The 23,174-nt window shown below is 40.1% G+C and overlaps 1 protein-coding gene across 8 annotated transcripts in view; it reads left to right on the top strand.

Moving 5' to 3' along the window:
- Positions 1-23,174, top strand: part of ZNF462 (zinc finger protein 462) — a 153,603-nt gene that overhangs the window by 109,241 nt on the left and 21,188 nt on the right. For all 8 annotated transcript variants that reach the window (XM_008963287.5, XM_034967931.3, XM_034967930.3 and 5 more), the window contains 3 exons: positions 2,688-2,955; positions 4,823-4,959; positions 14,873-15,096. In XM_008963287.5, the coding sequence (XP_008961535.1) occupies positions 2,688-2,955; positions 4,823-4,959; positions 14,873-15,096 (629 nt within the window). The remainder of the gene's footprint in view (positions 1-2,687; positions 2,956-4,822; positions 4,960-14,872; positions 15,097-23,174) is intronic.

Below are 23,174 nucleotides of genomic sequence, written 5' to 3'. Positions count from 1 at the left end.
GGAATGCTTTTCCCGTGACTTCTTGCATTTTTATTTCTTCAGGTTTTCCATACTGTATAAATACCAGAGTTAAAATATAGAATTTGTTTTTTGAGATGGATGAAATAATATGCAATAGGCCCTAGAGACAAGATAAAAATGTGTTAACTAAAAGAGATTGGGGTCCTTGGAGGGGATCTGCCTGACAGATCAGTGCATGTGTTGAGTTGGGGGTGGATGGGAGGTCTGGGAGTGCATTCATCTGGCTTATCATCTGGCTAGGAGCCGTTCATTTCTTTATAGTTTTGCTAGAAAGGGACTGGAGATGTCAGGTACCTGGTATGTGAGATGACTACCAGCATCCATACTAATCTGGGAGATCCAGGGATGTGCCTTGTTATGGAGGGGACTGTGACTCCTTTAAGACCTAGACCATCACTTGGGAGATTTGTTTTGGTCTCTGGGTGGATTGTGGATGGTAGACAGATCACAGGCCAGCAGGACCTGGCTTTGGCCTTGCTGGTTATAGAATTTCTATTCTGCAGAGCTAAGAGTGCAAACTAGGACCAACATTACCAAGAGGACAGAAGCTATCTGGGGATCCTGGCTGGCAGTGCTCAACTTACAGCTCAAGCCTGTGATAACAGGAGAGGTGGAGTGTGTTTTGTGCTTCATTGTGCGTGTGTTTCAAGCAGAAACTAGACTTGAGGGCTTAAATAGAAAACATCTCAAACAATCCATGAAATGGTAAACAAACCTGCTATTGAATGAGAAGAATGAAAAGTTGACAATTGCATTATTGTGATCCAGAGTGGGTTCATCAGCTAGGGTAGAGGAATAAAGAAAAAGGAGATAAAAGAACTGGGTAAAATGAATTCAGTTGTCATTCCTTTCTTCCTTTGTCTTCCATTTACACCTGGTAATGAACCTATGGAGGCTTGAAGACATTGTTCAGGTTTCCTTTTGTTTTATTTTTGTGTGTGTGGCAGGTTTGTTTACAATTTCCAAAGGGGTTTTTCTCAATCTTGAGGAATATGAATTGAGGAGGCGGGGAGGAGAACAAGAAGGGAAAGATATTTGAGTGTTTTGCAGACAGGCGGTGGCCCAGCAATCAGGGAGGCTGCTCTGCTTTTGTTTTCCTGTTCGAAGAGGCTGACGGGATGGATGGTGCTGGTTTCATCAAATATGGGTTTTAGAGAATTCCTCCATGTCCTGCCTTAGGGAATTATGCTTTGGAAAATTAAGTGTCCATCAAATCAGGAGGAGGCTTGTACAGTTTCTATCCCCTTTCCCCCCTGCTTTTTGAAAGGCTTAAGAAAAGAGCCCTTTGTTTTCTTTTCAAGGAAAGTTACACTGAAATTCATCTGTGTGGTATTCATGGACTTCATTTGTGTCATTCATAGGCAGCTGTAGGTTATATAGGACAATGTTTTTGAATTTCTAACCTCCACATTGAAAGCAGCATGTTGGGAAAAGGTTCAAGACCTTTTACTTTTCCTCTCCCCCAACCCCTTTATTTATTTATTTTTACTTTTTTTTCTCTCTCTTTTTTTTAATTCAAAGAAGAAACGCTGAGATTTCCCCTCCTCCCTCCTAGATCAGATTTCTCCACCACATGCCATTGAAGCTTCTCGGGGTTAAGATTTGTGCCTGTCATTTCCGACATTTTCCTCAGAATCGCAAACTTTAAAATACCTTTCAGGGAAACTTGTTTGGAATTTCATTTTAATGGGATTTATGAATAAATCTCCATCTTAATGCTGACTAAGCTTTAAACATCCATTCCAGGAGAACGCTATTGGATTTTTATATTTTAAAATTTAAATCACTTGAGTGTGAAGGCATAAAACATTTTTATATTTGTGTGAGTGCCTTGTGCTTGAGCATTTCTGTTAAAGACTGATTTTTTTCTTAATTTGGTTGCTTGAATAAATCTGGGCTGCAAAGGAGGAGATGTTGCATCATGTCCTTTCCTTTCTCGTGTAGACGTGTACATTATGCAGGTTTATTTTCTCACCTACAGGGAAGGGTATTCTGTGGCAACCTGTTGCCATGCTGCGATTTCCTTTAAAAAAAACAAAAACAAAAACAAAAACAAAAAAACGGTTTACTTTCTTCCTACACTTTGAAACCTTTAACCTCAAAATTTTATTTTTAAATGCCATGAGCCCTCAAAGTCAGATTAAAAGAGGTGATAGTTCCTCCCGGCATGCATTCCCCAAATCTGTGTTGTAGAATGTAAATGAAGATAAAAGATGGAATCATAATCATCCCTCTTAAAAAAAAAAAAAAAAAAAAGAACTCTCAAAACTAACATTGGTCAAAAGATGCAAACATTCCGTTATAAAATTAGTAAGTTCTGGGGATCCAATGTGCAGCATAGTGACTATAATTTATAATACTTGAAATTTGTGTGGTGTACTTGAAATTTGCTGGGGGAGTAGGTCTTAGGTGTGTTCCCTGCACATTACAAATGGTAACTGTGAGGTGATGGATACGTTCATTAAATTGATTGTGGTCATCATTTCACAATAGATACATATATCAAATCATCATCTTGTACACCTTAAGTATAAACAATTTCCGTTTGTCAATTATACCTTAGTAAAGCTGGAGGGTAAAAAGAAACCTGATGTCAGGGGTTTTCAAGCATCGATCCCCTACTGTGTTCTCTGTGCCCCCGTGTCATTTTTCCCGTCTCTTCACAGACTCATCATATTCAGAGCCCCCAGATGTTCAGCAGCAGTTGAACCACTATCAGTCAGCTGCCCTGGCAAGGAACAACAGCCGTGTTAGCCCTGTGCCTCTTTCTGGGGCTGCTGCTGGCACTGAGCAGAAAACTGAAGCCGTGCTTCACTGCGAATTCTGTGAATTCTCCTCCGGCTACATCCAGAGCATCAGGCGTCATTACCGGGACAAGCATGGTGGGAAGAAGCTTTTCAAGTGCAAAGACTGCTCCTTTTACACAGGCTTTAAGTAAGTGACGTAATGAACAGCTATGGAAAACAAGGCGGCCGCCACTGCTCCACCCCTCACTGCAGGCTTCCCTTACACTTTTCTACTTGGAGCTTATGGGAGGCCCTGCCCATGTGATGATGTAGGGGTTGGGTCCAGGCTTCATGGAAGGAGGGTAGTTTCAGAAGACTGCTTTGGGATTTGGGAAGGGATGAAGAGCTATATCAGAACAAATGAGTTTTAAAATTGGAGCAAATGGGCTCTCAAGTAGTGTAAGATTGAAGCAAATGATTTCCTCCCATGCGTGGAGTGGTGTTTCCCTTCAGAGAACTGTCTCCTCTCCTTTTTTTAGCTTTGGAAAAAAAAGTATGTTCTTGGAAGCAAAGTCAAAGTCAAGAGAAAACATCCTGCAGTAGTGTCTTCCCTGCTCCCCTGATAGAAAATTCTTTAATTCTTAAGATCGTAGTATTGAAAGACACATAGAGAATCAAGACCCTGGCACTTCCAACACTACACTTGAGCAATCTTAGAGAGATTGCTCCAGTCTAGAAAAAGAGAATCCATAGTCACCCTTGCCCCTGTGGATGACAGAATTGATGGACTCAATTATTAAGAATGGAATGCTTCCTATGATGTAATCTAAGCTTCTGCATTTGAATCTCATCCTGTGAGATAGCGTTTAGGGTAGTGGTTACAGGTGTAGAGTGTGGAGCCTGACTACCTGGGTGATTCTGGACAAGTCACTAAGACACTCTCTGTGTCCCTATTTTGTTACCTATAAAATAAAGATAATAATAGTACCTACATCATAGGGCTCTTGTGAGCAATAAATGAACCAGTGTATCTTGAAGTACTTAGAATAGTGCCTGGCACAAAGCAAACACTAATAAGTGTAATAACATCATAGATAGAAAGCTATTATAATAATATGACATTAGATATCATAGATAAAAAGCTATTATTTTCTGTTCCTATTGTAATCAGGATCTGAGCCTTAGACTACTTCAATACATGCTTCACACCGAGAGGCTGTGGAAATTAGGCTTCATGTCCAAAGAAAAAGAAGAATTGGAAGAAGAAGAAGTCTCTTTCCCACCAGCATCATAGTAGCTGGGATTTGATGGAACGTGTGTTCTATCTCTATTAATTTGCTCCAGTTACTTTTCAGATAAATACATTTGTGATTTGGTGCTGAGAGAAGGCTAGAGGACCCCAGAGGGCAAGGGCCGACAGACAGGCAGACACTTTCTCCAGAGAGCAACACTTGGGTTCACAAGAAAGGGTCCCTGCCCATTAAAGTCTTGGCTTTATCGATTTTAATGAGACATTTAAGGCTTTGCAAATTTTGAAGATTTGAAAAGGATGGAGGAAGAGGCAGCAGTACCATTCCACCTTTAAGCTGGTACAACACCACTTAGTTTACCTAATCATCAATCATGATGATTGACTTCCTGGACAACTTGTCCTACCCCCCTTACCTGTGAAGAATTATACAGGCAGTTTCTAAGTCAACCTAGCTTTAAAATAGTCTCTCTCCTCCCAAGCATGATGAAAAATAGTTCCTTTTGTGGGATTTTGTTTTCATACTCTTAATAGACAATTTTTAAGAATAAGGTGTTTGGGGAATTTGTTTCTTTTCAAACTAAGCTCTGAACCCAGCCCAGGGCACAGTTTCCAGAAAGAAGTTACTACCATTTGACAGTGTTCAGATTCGGTTGAGTGACCAGGTTTCTGGGTGGTCAACAAACATGATTAACAGATTTTTTTTTTAGCCCCGCAAGCAGGAGAGCCGCACTTGGACATATATAACGGGTTTGCCAGCAGGAAATGTGAAAATGCAATGATCCCTGGTTACACGCATCACCTCTCCTCCCAAACTCTCTCCTAGATCTGCTTTTACTATGCACGTGGAAGCTGGGCACTCAGCGGTTCCCGAGGAGGGCCCCAAAGATCTTCGCTGTCCTCTCTGCCTCTATCACACCAAATACAAGCGCAACATGATTGACCACATCGTGCTGCACCGAGGTAACCTTTCTAACTTGGTTTTCTTGGATGTAGCGGGGGGCAGGCAGCAGAGATGGCCTTCTAGGGATGCTCTCTCAGAGTGGCAGTAGCACCTGTGCCTTGTTCCTCACCTTATCTTCAGGCAAGAAACCACAGTGATAACCACAGTGACAGCCAAAAGGGCAAAAACACCTTCCTGCTGGGAGTATTTCCTCCACCTGGAGGGAGGCAAAGGTGATGGATTCTGCAGTGAACACTTCCGTAGGGCTTCCCAGCATGGGGGATTTGTACATTCTGACAATTCTGCCACCCACAGCCTTGCGTAGACTGCATAGAAGGAATGAACAAGAAACAAAATGGGTGGGTGAAAGCAAATGTGAAATGTGGAGAGCTCTATGGCTGTGAGAGATTCTTTCAAGAAGACCAAAATGATTTCCAAAGCAGAACATGGAACTTCCCTTGAAATGGTTGGAGGGAGAGAGAATTCTTTAAAATAATATATATTATACATTCTAATAATAGTCTCTATTATATAATCTAATAATAATTAGAAAATCCATGGGCTTTGGATTTAAATTCTGGTTTTAAAGCCTACTGTGTTTAACCTCTCCATCCATTAAAAGAGATGATTGTACCTATGAGATAATGGGTAAAGTGTCCAGTGGTTTTTCATAATGGATGCATAATGACTGTTCCATAAATGTTGGTTCCTGCTGATAAACAGTGATACTTCTTTTAAGTCCACTTCGGTCTTTCTTTGAGTTGCATTTACCCTTGGCCAATTAAAACATTGTTAAACAACAGGCTTCCTCTGCATTGGAAGGAAAAATATGTAGAACCTGTTTCGTCCTGAAAAGATTCAAGCTACAGGTGGATAGAAAAAGATTACTGGAGTACTCATTGCCAGTCTTGATTGGTGTTTCTACTGATCTTTCCATCTACTTCATTCTTTCTCTCCATCCCTTCTTTTCATCCTCTTCCCTCCTATCTTCATTCCTTCGCCTCTGACCTTAGAAAGCCTTTCAATATTTGTCACATATGCCTCAAAAGCAATGAGTGTCATCTGTTGTCTTGCTGGGATGTCACTCACTCTGAAATGCTGAGTATTTGGGGGCCATTGGCAACACACCTCACATTGCCCCTGAGCCATTGCCTTTGGCCAATACATTTGTGACATTCTCACCCATGTTCATGCAAACTCAATGGAAGGCTGGACACTTAACATGCACAGATTTCCCTCCTCCCCCTTGCACTCTAATGAGACATGAGATCGTTGCTGGCTAGGATGTCCACCTGCAAGCTGGGAGAAGCATCATAGGAACATTTAGGCAGGAATTCTTGGCCCGAGTGGTCCCGCCTGGTGTTCCGCCTCAGTCACCTGGCTTCCGGTCCCCCAGCCCATGTGTTGCAGTGGCTCTGTGCCCTATCACAGCTTGGTAAGGGGCCATCAGCAGGGCTGCTGCCGAGCAGACACGGCGAGTCTTCACTTTCTGTGGTTGGTTCCTTTCTTTTCCCATATTGCTGCCTGGCAGGAACAGAGCTTTGATGCCTAACAAGCTCAATGACTTTCCCTCCCTGAGCTGAGAACACAAGAAAGGGGGAAGCAAAGAGAGATTAAACACTACGACCACAAATACTCCCATAGCATTCTACCCTCAACAAAGTGCCGCTTACACGCACAGTCACTTCATCTTCCAGCAACATTGTGAAGGATACTATTACTCTATTCCCGTTGTATGCCTGTGAAACTTGAGAGTGAGACAAACTATTTTTAAAATAATTTAATGTACTTATTTGCCATCTACTTCATTTCACAAAGGTTTTAAGATATCTTAAAGATGTGTGTGCCGAACTATAGGTTTAAAAACAAATGAGGAAATTGGGGTAAATGCAAAATAAGAAGAAACTAGTGGAAAGTTCACCTCTAAGTATGAAAAAGCTAGCTGAGAGTTTGGATACCCAGTGGATACCATGAGGTGCCATGCCCTTGTTCACAGTGGGCTGCAGATTTCGCCCTGAGATTCCTTGCCTACCATGGTAGAAAAGAAAACCACAGAAGCAACCAGATTTCAACTGCTTGTTAGACTTTTTTGAACTGTCATTCAGGAAATTTTCAGGAATCCTAGACACTGAAACCTAGAGGAATTTGTCTAGCAGGTTTTCCTGAAGGGCACAGTGTGTGACGTAGTGCATATTGTGCCCATCATAAATACAATAGTAAGTTTTGCAGGGCGCATGAGAGCTGGAATCACTCACTCAAAGTCACCCAACTGGTAAGCAGTCAGTCGCAGTCCTTTGATCCCATGTCTCATCACATTACCTGTCACTGGTTATTTGTGGTCTCTTCTGTTTACTTGTAAGGATCATTTTCAGAGTCCTTATCAAGGTCAGAAAACATCCATCTGAAATGAACATGAGCATTTGAGGATTAATAGTAATAATAACAACATTAACAATAATAACAACAATGGTTACTGTTGCCGGTTGCTTGCCTAGCAGGTACTGTGCTAAGTGCTTTACAGTATGTCATTTTATAGAATTCTCACAAAATCCTATGTGGTGGATGACTGTTATCCCCCATGATGAGGAAATAAATGGATTCAGAAAGGCTAACAACTTGACAAACATGAAATGTCTAGTAAGTAATCCAGCTGGGATTTAAACCCAGGCTTGTCTGACCCACAGCTCTTGCCTTTACCCACCTGGCGTCACTCTCTCACCCTGAGAGAGGTAGTGTCACCCTGTTGAGTGTTCTAGTAGCTGTGGTGGCTGGGTTCAAAGATAGAATTATCAGAGGAGGTCAGAGGGGAAGTCCACGGATCCACAGGCAGCAGAGTGCCTCAGGACAGCCATGTATACCATCTGTGTCCCGGCCTGGCTTTGGTGTCCATCTCTACTCAAAATGGCAGCTCAGTAGGAAGCTGACCTTGACAAGTCGAGAGACAGAGCTGCATGTCTGCCTTGCAATTTTGAGTTGGGGCTGATCTCAAAGTAACAAGATGTGGCTCCTTCTGCATCTGTCCTCTTCCTGCTCTATCCATGACATCCTTGGTCTCTCAGGTCCACAGTACAAGATCTTTCTGAGGTCTTAGTTAATTAAAGTATGTGTGATGAAAAGCAAGAAAACCAACTTCTGAACTGGCCCAGAGACAGAACTACTGCTGGCAGAAATAAGAGTTTCCATTGCTTTTTGTCTGTATAAATTGATATATTTAAGTAGAGAGAGAATCTACTTCGCTCATGGGAAATCTGAATATGAACTAATCAGGGATTTATGTTGGCCACAGCAAAAGAGAGTATGATGTTTACTCATGTGTTCAGCAAACATTCATTATTTGCTTGTTACATGCCACACTATGCTTGGTTCTTTGGGCAAAATGGGGAACATAAGACCCAGTACCCACTCTCCTCAGAGATGAGCATGTGCGTAGTATAGACAAGACAGTGAGTGATGGGTATCTAGGTTTATTTCTGTTTGTAGTAGAGAGGGGTGGCTTTCAAACTGAGCCATGATAACATTTCAACAGGCAGAGAAGACTTAAGGCAGGGCATATTAGTTTGCAAGGATTATTGTAACAAGTGACCACCAACTGTGTAGATTAAAACAATAGAAATGTATTCTCTCACAGTTCTGGAAGCTAGAACTCTGAAATCAAGGTGTTGACAGAGCTGTGTTTCCTTTGAAGGCACAAGAGAAGGATCCTTATTTGCCTCTTCCTAGCTTCTGACGGCTCCCAGCGTTCCTTGACGCTACTTGGCTTATAGTTGCATCACTCTCATGTTTGTCTCCATCTTCATATGGGCTTTTTCTCTATGTGTATCTCTTTGTGCCCTCTTTTCTTCTTATAAGAACACTAGTCATTGGGTTTAGGGCACACCCTAATCTAGTGTGGCCTTAACTGATTGCCATCTGCAAAGAACCTATGTCCCAATAAAGTCTGGGGTTCCAGGTAGACTTAAGTTTATGGGGGACACTCTTCAACCCACTACACGAGGGAAGAGACAATTTAATAAACCACCGAGGTCAGTGGAAGCAAGACATGTTTGCAGAATGTTATTAGACATTTCCGGGGTCCTGAAGAGAATAGGAAGCATACCAGAGAAGTATGTTCTGGCCAAAGTATGAAGCGCCTGGATACTAATATAGAAGTTGGAACTTTAGTCAGTAGACAGATGGGAAGCCAGGACAAATTCTGATCAGGTTACTGATGAGACACTTATTGAATACTAATTTAGCAAAGGTTGAAGCAAAGGATTGGTAGACCCATCTCATTCAGGAACTGTGAACTTAGGTCAGATCAACATTTGGTGAGATTGACCATGATTTGATGAGTTTAACTAGGGAAAAATTAAGCCCTGAACTTCTCTTTCAAGGATGAAGTCAGTGGTAGGACTTTTGGTAGGTTTTCATTCATGCAACAAATATTTATTGAACACCCACTATATGCCAGCCTTATTTTGTTTTTGGTTTTTTGAAGGAGACTTTTTATTATTTTTATGTACAGAAAACTGAACAGTGTACATTTAACCCAGTTTAGTGGCAAGTTTTTTAGCTTCTGCCTTTTACAGCTTGGCAACACAAGCCACAGATTTTGGACCAAGGACCTTGCCTCCTCAGTGATGTGGGATCTCATCATATCTGCCATTGTAATTGGTCCTGATGGCTTCTACCAGCTTAGCCAAAGCGCCTTTGTCTTCCAAGTTAATGTGTGTGAAGGCAACAGTAGTGCAGATCTCCCTGTGGACTAGACACCCCAATTTGGCCATCTCCTTGATAATACAATAGGGGACTCCCTTCTTAGGACTCAGGGCAAGCAGGAAGACAGCCAGCTCCATGGAATCCACATCATGTGCAGTCACCATCGGCTGAGCTTTCTTGTTCTCTACTGAGGTGGTAAGAGTATTAACTCCTGCTGGAAGGACAGGTGGCCTCTTCGTGGGGACATTCCCTTTGCTGGCAGCTTTCTTCTCAATGCAGGCCAACAATCTTCTTCTCTTGCTTTGTCTCTAGCCAGTTTAAGCAGTTGAGTAGCTGTTAGGGGTCCAAGTCATGGGTGAACTGGTTAATCACAGGAGTCATTCTGAGCTGCTTATAGGGTAGCCCTTTACTACTATAGCCAGAAGTAGTGAGAATATTTGACAAAGGGACTAAGGTCCCTTTGGGGCTGGAGGTCCTGTCTTATGCCAACATTCTTAAGCCTTTTCTCGAACAGGGGATTCACCACCCTCTTGGCCTCCTACTTTTTCATGACAGCAGGAGCCAAGGCCATCTTCTTCCCCTTGGCCTTTTTTTCTTTTGGCATCTTGGGCAGCTGGAGGAGAAAGCTCTAGCATTGTTTTAAGCTGTAGAGATACAGCCATGAAGAGTCAGGCAAGGTTTCTGCACTGAAGGAATTTGAACTTGAATGAGAAGAGAGACTAAAAAACAGGTGAATAAATAGTTTTATGAGGGTATTCCTATTGAGTTGATCACCATTGGAAGCACAATGTTTCATGCTTAGCTTTGCCCATGTATATGTATCTTGCACATCCATAGTGAGCCTTAAAAACTGGCCACAGATTTTAGGGATGAAACACAGTTTTGCCAAATATTTACATTGTAATTTTGGAACCATGTAATCACTGCTATGGGTCTTTAATTGGCATATTAACTTAAAGTTTCTGTTTCCCAATACATAGACAAATGCTGCATTTAACTGAACTTTGCAAGTGGGAGCCTTGGGAACGGAAATAATCTCCCCTAATTTATCTGATCAGTGTCATTTTTCTTGAGAATAAAGTCTACAGTGAGATTGCCAATCTTTAATTTTATTCGGTGAAATTACATGTTTCCTTTCAACTTCTCCAAATATCTTTGCCTGATAGAATTAGAGGTGCCATTTCCAGTTCCTTCTAACTTGAGGATGGCAGCCTGGCTAACATCAAAACCTCATACTTCCTACCAGGAACTGTTTTGCTTGTGTTTATGTTTGTCTATTTATGGCTATGTTTTGGGATGATTTATATAAAAATAATGTTATTTTCTTCATAGCTTTCTCTAATACTCAGACTTTGTCACTTCTTTGCTTTGGTGCAAAGAGGGACTCAGTCCTCTAGAGTGGCAGTTTGCACGCAAAGTTTTGGTGGAGTGAAGAACTTCCAATCTCATTGCTTCATGTAGACTTGGCATGTTCTGGGAAGGAAACCCACCTATGTTGTGGTGTGCCTTTCAGGAAGGATTTTTGCTAGCTGAATCTGGGCTCTGCAGTGGTGTGGTTTCTCGCCAATTTGAGCAGAAGTGAACCCTCTGTATTGCAGCTGTGCAGAATTTTCCACTGACCTCCATGGAGGCTTGAAAGCATGCTATTCTCAGCTCTTGTTGCACCTTAGTACACATGTGCTTCAATGTGACATTACTCTCGGGCCCAACCTCTTCGGTTTTATGTCCTGCTGCAGCACCAAGCATCTTTTGAGTAGGAGGAGATGAGAGACACAATCCATCTTGTAGTTGAACTGGTGAAGTCATAATATTTTTGCAGCCAGTGCTAGAAGCTGAGTCACAATGAGTGTGATTCAGGCCTTGAGTTTTCACCCAAGGTAATTTTGAGAGGTGTGAAGTCAAAAAGACCCACAGTTGTCACTGCCCCCATAGAAAAAGCCCTGAGCACTGAGCTTCTGTAACCAAGGCAGAGCCCAGTCTATACCTGGAACCATTCCAGTTTTTAACTTTTATGTCTTTCATTTGCCTCAAGAATGAATGACCTCATTCAGAAAACACTGTCAGTCATTTGCCCACCTTTTAAAGTCTGTCTTTTTTTATTTTTATCTTGGTCATGTTAACCATGTTTTTAGAAAGGGGAAAAAGCTAACTTTTTTCTAAAATTAATATCTCAGTAAAAACTCACATAATTAAGAGATTGGTAGACTGGCATTGTCTTAGTTTGGAAATGGGAAGTTCTAGATTTCAGATATAAGTTCAGCAGGGATTTGACCCTTTCCTCAAATGTAGAAGGTGCTTGAAAGACATTCAGATATAAAGGGTTACCTTAGAAATCTGTAGCTTTTGCATTTTTTAAATATTATGAATGAAAGGCTTATAAGCACACACATACAGACTGGAGAGTTCTTATCAGGGGTGCAAGAGGAGGGCCCTGGCAGAGATCAGAAGACCTGTGTTCCCAGGTCACAGCTTTGTGCTGAACCAGAGGTGTGACTTTGAGGAAGTAGCTTAATTGATCAGTTCTCGGTTTCCACATCAACAAACTGAAGAAAATAGAACTGACTTTGCAGGGTGTTATGAGAACAAAAAGTTATGTCAAGGGTAGAACACCTAACGGTGCTTGAACCATAGCAAGCACTTAATAGTCTGCAGTGGTGTTCACATGAATAATTACTTGAACTTCAGGGTATTATTCTGACTGTTCATGACTTTGTGTAAAATTCACTTAGACACACATAGTGAAATTGGAAACTGCAAAGAAAACCAACCTAAGTGGTAGAGGAATTGAAAAGGAGGCTCATAAAAATGTTTGAAAGAACTGATTATTAATTGTGGAGAAGTGAAGACTGGAGAGTCACTGAATGACTGTCTTTGAGGCGTGTGGGACATCATTATATGAAAAATGATACCGGGCTGTTCTTCTTCAACGCAGAGGTCAACGGAACCAAGGCAGGCAGGACAGGGCAAAGCCAAAGAATGAAAGTAGAAACAGTAGAGATGATAACATATAAATGAGGAACAAAAATGTAGAGAGAGCAAGGGGGATGCAGTCCCAAGGAAGATGCCAGTGAAGTTCATGTCAACACTTCCCATGAACTCCTAAGGTCTAAAGGCATATCCCCAGCATGGGGGGCAGTTCCCCGTGGTTCAGCCTGCATGCCCCATCTCTTGCTGTTGACACTGGCTTGTTCATGGGTTCTGTCCATGGGTGCCTTACCCAGCGTAGTTGCAGTTAATGCCTGGCAGTTTGCTTAGAGCAGTGATTCTCAACTGAGGTCAATTTGCCTCCCCAGAGTGTGTTAGTCTGCAGGCATTTTTGGTTGTCACAGCTGGAGAGAAGGGGGTGCTTTTGACACCTAGTGGGTAGAGGCCACAGTTATTGCTAAACATCCTGCAATGCACAGGCTGGCCCCCCACAACAAGGAATTATCCTGTCCCAAAATTTCAATAATGCTACTTTTTAGAAACCTTGAGTTACAAGAATAGAATATCCTAGCATGAGCTCCTTAAGATTTACTAGTTTATGCCAAAGCATTTTTTTTTCTCCGTTTACACCAAACCATACAACTGAATGGTTAGAGGACTTAAACAGTTGCTATTCTAAAAAAATGTGTGGATTACATTATAATCATGTGTTTCTTAGCTGTCTGCTATACTTGGGTTTAAAAATATTTATATTTCTAAATAAGCAACTGATTCTTTGTATAGGGAAAATAACATGCATTAGAGCTCCAGGGAGTATGTTGCAGATACCACCTTCCACGCTTCCTCTGCCCAGCATTTTGCTGGCCGATTAATCGCTGCCTTCAAGGACTCCCAAGGCAGTGACTGCCCTACAATCAGAGTGTTGCGGTTGAGACTAAGGCATGACATTGGGTGGGGAAAATTCCCTAGGGCCTGCACACTGGCCAGCAACAAAGGGAGGACTCTAAAGAGTGAGTCGCATCGGTGTACAACGTACCGATGCCCTGGAAACGTTGCTATTCAGTGACTCTGGGAATAAATCATGCTTTCTTGACTTAATAATACATTGCCGTTTCTAAATAATATAAGTATATGTTGTGTGCGTCCATTTGTAAACTTTCTGAGTCTTCTGAAATCCAGACACAGCATGAAAACACATTCTATATTTGATTCTTGCATAAATAGCACAGATTTTAATTTTATCCCAGTTATGGATATCTGGCGTGTGCGCTGATACTCTGGGCAGACTGGTGTGAAATTTAATTTGAGCAGTTAAACACAAGGGTGAGAGAGTGCAAAATAAACAAGCACACGCATTTCCAGCCCTACAGCATTTGGTATGTTAACGGGAAAAGCACCCAAATCCTCTCTCTCTTTTATTTTTTCCCTCTGACAATCAGATTACAGACTGTCTAAAAAGACACAAATCCTCCCTGTCTCCTGCGCAACCCCACCTCCCCCGATTGTTGCCTGCAGTCATTTCATTTGTGAGCTCTTCATAGTTGGAGTTTTAGTGAATGAAAGTGTACAGGTTTGCTTTCAGACTTGATATTAGATGAGAAATCCCCTTAGTTTCAAAAGGAGGGAAGAGTCTCTTTGAGAATACCTTAGAAGGGGAAATGAGAATGGAATTAGAAATAGTGAGAAATAATAGATTTACAGTTAAGCAGACCTGGTTTCACATCTCTGCTTTGCCAACTGCAATGTCTGTGACCTTTGGAGAGTTACTTAAAGACTCTGTTGCCCATTTGTACTTATTTGTAAAAATGAGAGTAACTCCAGCCTCATAAAGTTGCTGATAGAAAGGTACCAAAACATAGGTGCCTGGTGAATGTCAGTTTCTTTCCCCATTAAAGACATCTGTAAGTCCAGCCTCAGTTGCACTTGCTGAGGAAGGAAGGCATGCTAATGGTTGTTGTCAGTAATCATTAATGTTGGTAAAAATTGCAGCTACTTCTATTCCTCCCCCTTGCCTTAATCACCTCCATTCAGGAATTAGCAAGCACCTACTAGCCCGCCCCACCTCTATTTATAGGTCATTCTGGGTATTAAGTACACAAAGAGCTTTTGGTCTTAAAAACACCCACTCATTCCTGAGGAATATGTTGTTTGGGGGTTAGGGGAGGGGCAGGGTGCATGTGTGTCAGTTCAAGGAACCAGATCCACGAGGAGCAGCAAGATTGGGTGAGTTTCTTCTTGTATTCCAAAGAAAGAACTTCTGTTTTGCCATCAGTAAAAATTCCCATTTTTCCATTCAATTTGTTTCCACAGAAGAGCGTGTTGTCCCCATTGAAGTTTGCCGGTCCAAACTGTCCAAATACTTGCAGGGAGTAGTTTTCCGCTGTGATAAGTGTACCTTCACCTGCTCCAGTGATGAGAGCCTCCAGCAACATATAGAAAAGCACAATGAACTGAAACCTTACAAATGCCAGCTCTGCTACTATGAGACCAAGCACACGGAGGAACTGGACAGCCACCTTCGGGATGAGCATAAGGTACTTACCAGGACTTCCTGCTCCCGCCTCAGCACACTTGTGGGGAGGGGCCAAGGGGGAGACACCACTGCATTTAGTCATGCCCACTGTATACCAGATGGAGATGTGAACTCAAAGAGCTTTTAAAGTGAGGTCTAGTTTCTTCTATTAGAAACATAAGGTCATTTTTAAAAATTGCAAAACACAGGTTGGGTGGAAGGGAAATCACCCATAATTCTGCCACACTAGTCCAAATGCTGAACATTTCTGGTCTGTTCTCTAGACCCACTTTCATTTGTTTTACGTAATTGTGATTATACTATACATAAAACATGATACCTTACAATTTTTAAAGCTTATTCTAAAAGAAGTATTTTGCTATGTTATTTGAAATGTTAATACATTTTAAATGACAAGGTTTGGCAGTTTCTATAAAGGACCAGAGAGCAAATATTTTAGCCTTTGCAGGCCTAAAATGTAGTCTTTGTGGCAATTAAGAAAGCAGCCATGCTGGAGTTCAAGACCAGCCTGGGCAACATGGCGAAACCCCATCTCTACAAAAAATACAAAAGATTAGCCAGGCATGGTGGTGTGCACCTGTGGTCCCAACTACTTGGGAGGCTGAGGAGGGAGGATCACTTGAGCCTGGGAGGTGGAGGTTGCAGTGAAGTGAGATAGCACCACTGCACTGGAGCGTGGGCGACAAAAAAAGAAAGAAAGCAGCCATAGACAATACATAAATGAGCCAACATGGCTATGTTCCAGTAAAAGTTTATTTACAAAGACAGGCAACAGGCTGTGGGCCCACAGTTGCCAACCCCTGTTCTGATAGAATTACCTCTGTGTTTCTCAATCGTGTAGGTGGTTTCCAATATTTTGCTAACTACAAAGATTTGTCAAGGCATTACCCAGTATGTCTGAACATTATAAGGATTGTAAAATATATGTTTTGGGAGGAAGGAGACTCGAGAATGAATACATTAGTACAGGACATAAAATAGAGGATTTGTGAAAAAAAAATCTCTTCCAGAGGTTTGCCGATCAGAGGGTAGAAATCACAGAGGACAACTTTCTCACTCTGCACAGGGCTCATCTGGCATCTCATGAACTGAGATGATCATTTCTGGTTTTGTGTATTGCCCAGAGTACAGAAGGAGCTATAATTAGTATTTGTTTAATGACAAGAGCCTATCAAAATGCTTTTTAATTAGCCAACAAGTCCAAAATATCTATTGGGTATTTACTGAAGGCACAAGGAGAAGCACTTTTGATATTGTTTGCTTTTTCCTTGCTCTGTATCCTCATGAGTGGAAATATAGTCCTTCTTTTCTGGCCTTACAAACCCACATTATAAAGAATTTAGTCTGAATCATCTGCACCCATGAGTTAGAATTGTTCTGTGGGGTGTTGAGAGAGAAGGCTGAGCTTTGTCACCTGTCCACAATGGACCAGTTTAATGGTAACTTCTCTGCTTTGGAATGCACTTATTTTCCAATGTGTCTGCCCGAGAAAATGAAGCAGAGAGGAAAAGCCTGAATTAGCTCACTTAAAATTTTTCATATCCTTTCTTTTTCAAACTTCCTGGGCATTTCTTCCCCAAACTTAAGGGTAAATTACTCATCTTTTTCAAACAAAGCTTTCTATAATTATTCACATGTATCTTATTTACGTAACTACCTCAGACCTTTTTATTACAGTGTTTAAGCCTCCAGGCTGATATTTTCAGACAGAACAAATCAGAAAGAAGATTCTTCTCTAGTTGTTGCACGGTAGCTTGTAAATCACTGAGGAAATCCAGAAAATGTTAGAAACCATAGAACCAGAGGGTTCCTCAGCAGTGGGCGGAAGGCTGAGGCTTTGAGATATGGATCATGGAAATGAGTTGCTCAGGAACATAGGGCCGAATTAAGAGCTTTTGAACCAAAAAGATCTGGGTTTTAATCTTGTCTCCACCATTTACTGTGCATACTTCAACAAATTACTTAAATTTCTGGGTCTGTTTTCCAATTCGTAAATGGGAATTGTTACACCTTTCTCAGAAGTTTTGTAAGATTAAATGAAGTCCTGTATTTCCTCCACTTTGAGACCCAATACATTCCTTAGAGTATTTGTTAATTGAATTATGTTCAAATATAATAATAGATGTACCTATCATAATGGCAGCTGTGTTCCCAAAGACCTAAAACATATTACAAAACCACTAATTATACTTTGCATCTTAGACACAGTCTTTTTTAAAAATTATTTTTCCATTGAGTATTGCGATACAAGTGGCATTTGGTTACATGAGTAATTTCTTTAGTGGTGATTTGTGAGATTTTGGTGCACCCATCACCCCAGCAGTATACACTGCACCCTATTTGTAGTCTTTTATCCCTTGCCCCCCTCCCACCCTTCCTCCCAAGTCCCCAAAGTCCATTGTATTATTCTTAGGCTTTTTTTCCTGATAGCTTAGCTCCCACATATCAGTGAGAACAAACCATGTTTGGTTTTCCATCCCTGAGTTACTTCACTTAGAATACTAGTCTCCAGTTTCATCCAGGTCGCTGCACATGCCATTAATACATTCCTTTTTATGGCTGAGTAGTATTCCATCATAGATAGGTAGATAGATAGATAGATAGATAGATAGATAGATAGATAGATAGATAGATAGATAGATAGATAGATAGATAGATATCACAGTTTCTTTATCCACTTGTTGACTGATGGGCATTTGGGTTGGTTCCATGATTTTGCAATTGTGAATTGTGCTGCTATAAACATGCATGTGCAAGTATCTTTTTCGAGTAATGACTTTTCCTCTGGGTAGATACCCAGTAGTGGAATTGGTGGATCAAATGGTAGTTCTACTTTTAGTTCTTTAAGGAATCACCACACTGTTTTCCATAGTGGCTGTACTAGTTTATATCCCACCAGCAGTGTAGAAGTGTTCGCTCTTCGTTGCATCCATGCCAATATCTACTGGATTTAAAAAAATTTTTTTATTGCCATTTTTGCAGAAGTAAGGTGGTATTGCATTGTGGTTTCGATTTGCATTTCCCTGATCATTAGTGATGCTGAGCATTTTTCCATATGTCTATTGGCCATCTGTATCTCTTCTTTTGAGAACTGTCTATTCATGTCCTTAGCCCACTTTTTCATGAGATTGTTTGTTTTTTTCTTACTGATTTGTTTGATTTCATTGTAGATTCTGATATTAGTCCTTTGTCAGTTGTATAGATTGTGAAGATTTTCTCCCAATCTGTGGGTTGTCTGTTTACTCTGCTAACTATTCTTTCTGCCATGCAAAAGCTCTTTAGTTTAATTAAGTCCCAACTATTTATCTTTGTATTTATTGCATTTGGTTTTGGGTTCTTGGTCATGAAGTCCTTGCCTAAGCCAGTGTCTAGAAGGGTTTTTCCAATGTTATCTTCTAGAATTTTTATAGTTTCTCGTCTTAGATTTAAGTCCTTAGTCCATCTTGAGTTGATTTTTGTATAAAGTGAGAGATGAGGATCCAGTTTCATTCTCCTACATGTGGCTAGCCAATTATCCCAGCACCATTTGTTGAAAAGGGTGTCCTTTCCCCACTTCATGTTTTGTTTGCTTTGCCAAAGATCAATTGGCTATAAGTATTTGGGTATATTTCTGGGTTCTCTATTCTGTTCCATTGGTATATATGCCTATTTTTATACCAGTACTATGCTGTTTTGGTGAGGAACAGCATAGTACAGTTTGGAATCAGATAGTGTGATTGTAGTAGTCTGTTTTCACACTACTGATAAAGACGTACCTGAGACTGGGCAATTTACAAAAGAAAGAGGTTTAATTGGACTTATAGTTCCAGGTGGCTGGGGAAGCCTCACAATCATGGCAGAAGGCAAGGAGGAGAAAGTCCCGTTTTACATGGATGGCGACAGGCAAAAAGAGAAGGAGGAAGACACAAAAGCGGAAACCCCTGGTAAACCATTAGATCTCATGAGACATTCACTACCACAAGAACAGTATGGGGGAAACTGCCCACATGATTCAATTATCTCCCACCAGACCCCTCCCACAGTACATGGGAATTATGGGAGTACAATTCAAGATGAGATTTGGGTGGGGACACAGAGCTGAACCATATCAGTGATGTCCTCAGAGTTATTATTTTTGCTTAGTCTTGCTTTAGCTATCTGGGCTCTTTTTTGGTTCCATTTGAACTTTAGGATTGTTTTTTCTAATTCTGTGAAGAATGATGGTGGTATTTTAATGCAGATTGCATTAAATTTGTAGATTGCTTTTGGCAGTATGGTCATTTTCACAATGTTGATTCTTCCCATCCATGAGCATGGGATGTGTTTCCATTTGTTTGTGTCGTCTATGATTTCTTTCAGCAGTGTTTTGTAGTTTTCCTTGTAGAGGTCTTTTGCCTCCTTTGTTAGGTATATTCCTAAGTGCTTTATTTTTTTTTGCGGCTATTTTAAAAGGGGTTGAGTTCTTGATTTGATTCTCCACTGGTCGCTGTTGATGTATGGAAGAGCTACTGATTTGTGTACATTAATCTTGTATCTGGAAACTTTGCTGAATTCCTTTATTGGTTCTAGGAGATTTCTGGAGGAGTCCTTAGGGTTTTTGAAGTAAATGATCATATCATCAGCAAACAATGATGGTTTGACTCCCTCTTTACCAGTTTTGGATAATCTTTATTTCTTTCTCTTGTCTGATTGTTTTGGCAAGGACTTCCAGTACTATGTTGAAGAGGAGTGGTGAGAGTGGGCATCCTTGTCTTGTTCCAGTTCTCAGAGGGACAGCTTTCAACTTTTCCCCATTCAGTATTATGTTGGCTGTGGGTTTGTCATAGGTGGCTTTTATTACATTAAGGTATGTCCTTTGTATGCCAATTTTGCTGGGAGTTTTAATCATAAAGCAATCCTGGATATTGTCCAATGCTTTTTCTGCATCTATTGAGATGATCATGTGATTTCTGTTTCAAATTCTGTTTATGTGGTGTATCACATTTATTGACTCGTGTGTGTTAAACTATCCCTGCATCCCTGGTATGAAACCCATTTGATCATGGTGGATTATCTTTTTGATATGTTGTTGAGTTTGGTTAGCTAGTATTTTGTTAAGGATTTTAGTGTCTGTGTTCATGAGGGGTATTGGTCTGTAGTTTTCTTTTTTGATTATGTCCTTTGCTGGTTTTGGTATTAGGGTGATGCTGGCTTCCCAGAATGAATTAGGGAGGGTTCCCTCTTTCTCTATCTTGTGGGATAGTGTCAAAAGTAATGCTACCAATCCTTTGAGTACCAATTCTGGTAGAATTCTGCTGTGAATACATCTGGTCCTGGACTTTTTTTGTTGGTAATTTTTAAATTACCGTTTCAATCTCGCTACTTGTTATTGGTCTGTTCAGGGTATCTTAATTCTTCCTGATTTAGGCTACGAGGGTTGTATTTTTCCAGGAATTTATCCATCTCTGCTAGGTTTTCTAGTTTATGTGCATAAAGGTGTTCATAGTAGCCTTGAATGATCTTTTGTATTTCTGTGGTGTCAGTTGTAATATCTGCCATTTCATTTCTTAATGAGGTTATTTGGATTTTCTCTCTTCTTTTCTTGGTTAATCTTGCTAATGGTCTATCAATTTTATTTATCTTTTCAAAGAACCGCTCTTGTTTCATTTATCTTTTGTATTGTTTTTTGTTTGCTTGTTTCAATTTCATTTAGTTCTGCTCTGATCTTGGTTATTTCCCTTAACGCTGCCTTTGCTGTATCCCAGAGGTTTTGATAGGTGATGTCATTATTGTCGTTTGGTTCGAAGAATTTTTTAATTTTCATCTTGATATCATTTTTGACCCAATGCTCATTCAGGAGCCAGTTATTTAATTTCCATGTATTTGCATAGTTTTGAAGATTCCTTTTTAGAGTTGATTTCCGGTTTTATTCCACTCTGGTCTGAGAGACTGCTTGATACAATTTCAATTTTCTTAATTTATTGAGACTCATTCTATGGCTCGTCATAGTCTACCCTGGAGAAAGTTCCCTGCACTGTTGAATAGAATGTGTATTCTGTGGTTGTTGGATGGAATGTTCTGTATGTATCTGTTAAGCCCATTTTTTCCAAGGTATAGTTTAAATCCATTGTTCTTTTGTTGACTTTCTGTCTTGATGACCTGTCTAGTGCTGTTAGTGGAGTATTGAAGTCCCCCACTATTATTGTATTGCTGTCTGTCTCATTTCTTAGTTTAGACACAGTCTTTAATGTAATATTTTCACTATGCCATATTATGTTCTTTAATTTTTTTCTCTTCCTCATGGTTGACCAGCTTATTAAGTCCAGTGAGCACCTAATTGAGGCTAAAGAATTGCGACTTTCAGCATGCCTAATGATTCTCATGTTTGTCTCAATTGTTAGGTTTATGAGACTCATGCTTATTACTGAGATAGCAGTACTTTTTTTCTCATTTTCTAATCTTTTTTCCCTACATGATGAGTACAAAATGCAATTTGAATTTTTGAAATAATTCTCCAAAGACTTTTGTAAGTAAAGATGGCAGTGCTATTGAAACTGAATTTTTGGCTGACAGCCAGTGGAATTATGTGCTGGCTAAAAATGGTCATTTGTTAGGGGGAAAGATATACAAACACCTGATTTCAGGGTTCATGAGAGAGGAATAGGGGTATCAGTGTACAATGTACTAAACAGAATTATGCTGAAAATTCAAGTATAAAAGTCAAGGACCATAATGCTAAAACAAGAAATTAAAGGCATGAGAATTGGAAAGGAAGAAACACAACTTTTTATTTATAGACAATTTGATTTTTATAGGTAGAAAATCCACAGAATCTACAAAAAAAAAAAGCTACTAGAACATGAATGAGCTTAGCAAGATTGCAAGATATAAAATCAATATACAAAAATCAGTTATGTTTCTGTATACTAGTAATGGACAACTGGAAAATGAAATTTTAAGAAGATCAGTTTCATGTACAATAACATCAAAAAGAATAAAAGTCTTAAGAATACATTTAACATGAGAACTATACACTGAAAACTACAGTGTTGCTGAGAGAAATTTATAAAACTAAATTAATGCAGTATATACCATGTTTATTAATTAGGAGACTCAATATTGGTAATTCTTTTCATAATCATATACAGATTCAACATAATCTCTATCAAAATCCCAGTAGGCTTTTTGGGGGTAGAAAGTGACAAACTGGCCCTAAAATTTATATGGAAATGCAAATGACCTATAGAATATCCTAGTGTGGAGAAACAACAAAATCAGAGGATTCACCCATCTTGATTTCAAAACTCACTGTAAATTGACATAAGATAGATGCATAGATCAGTAGTGCAGAAGCAAAAGTCAAGAAATAAACCCTCATATATGTGGTCAGTTGATTTTCATAAAAGGTGTTAAGGTGATAGGGAAAGGATGATTTTTTTTAAATGGTGCTGAAACAATTGGATTTGTGTATGCAAATTATGACCCTTGACCTTTACAGCACTCTCTCTACACACACACACACACACACACACACACACACACACACACACACAGACAGAAAACAAAGTGGACCATAAGCTTAAATGTGGGAGCTAAAACTATGAAACTTTCAGAAGAATAATAGAAGATTATATCATCTTGGGTTAGGGAAAAAAATTTTATATATGATGCAAAAGTTATGGACAACTGAAAGAAAAAAGAAGACACCATTAAGAAAATGAAAAGGCAAGCAACAGACTAGAAGCAAATATTTGCAAAGTAATTATCTAACAAAGGGCTTTAACCAAAATATTTAAAGAAATCTTACAACTCAACAATAAGAAGATAAGCAATTCAGTTAAAAATGAGCACAAGATTTGCATAGACACCTTACCAAAGAAGATAGATATACAAATGGCAAATAAGCACATGAAAAGATGTTCAACTTGATTCACCACTTGGGAAATATAAATTAAGACAATAATAAGATTCTACTCCCCAACCACTAGCTAGCATGGCTAAAATTAAGAAGGCTGATAGTATCAAAGTGTTGGCAAGTATGTAGACAAACTGGAATCTCATACATTGCTGATTGGAATGTAAAATACCATAGCCACTTTGGAGCAGTTTGGCATTTGTTTA

Source organism: Pan paniscus, chromosome 11 (assembly GCF_029289425.2).
Source record: "Pan paniscus chromosome 11, NHGRI_mPanPan1-v2.0_pri, whole genome shotgun sequence".
Classification (NCBI taxonomy): domain Eukaryota; kingdom Metazoa; phylum Chordata; class Mammalia; order Primates; family Hominidae; genus Pan; species Pan paniscus.
Note: the sequence above shows the minus strand (reverse complement) of the source record. Positions and strands in the feature narration are given on the sequence as shown.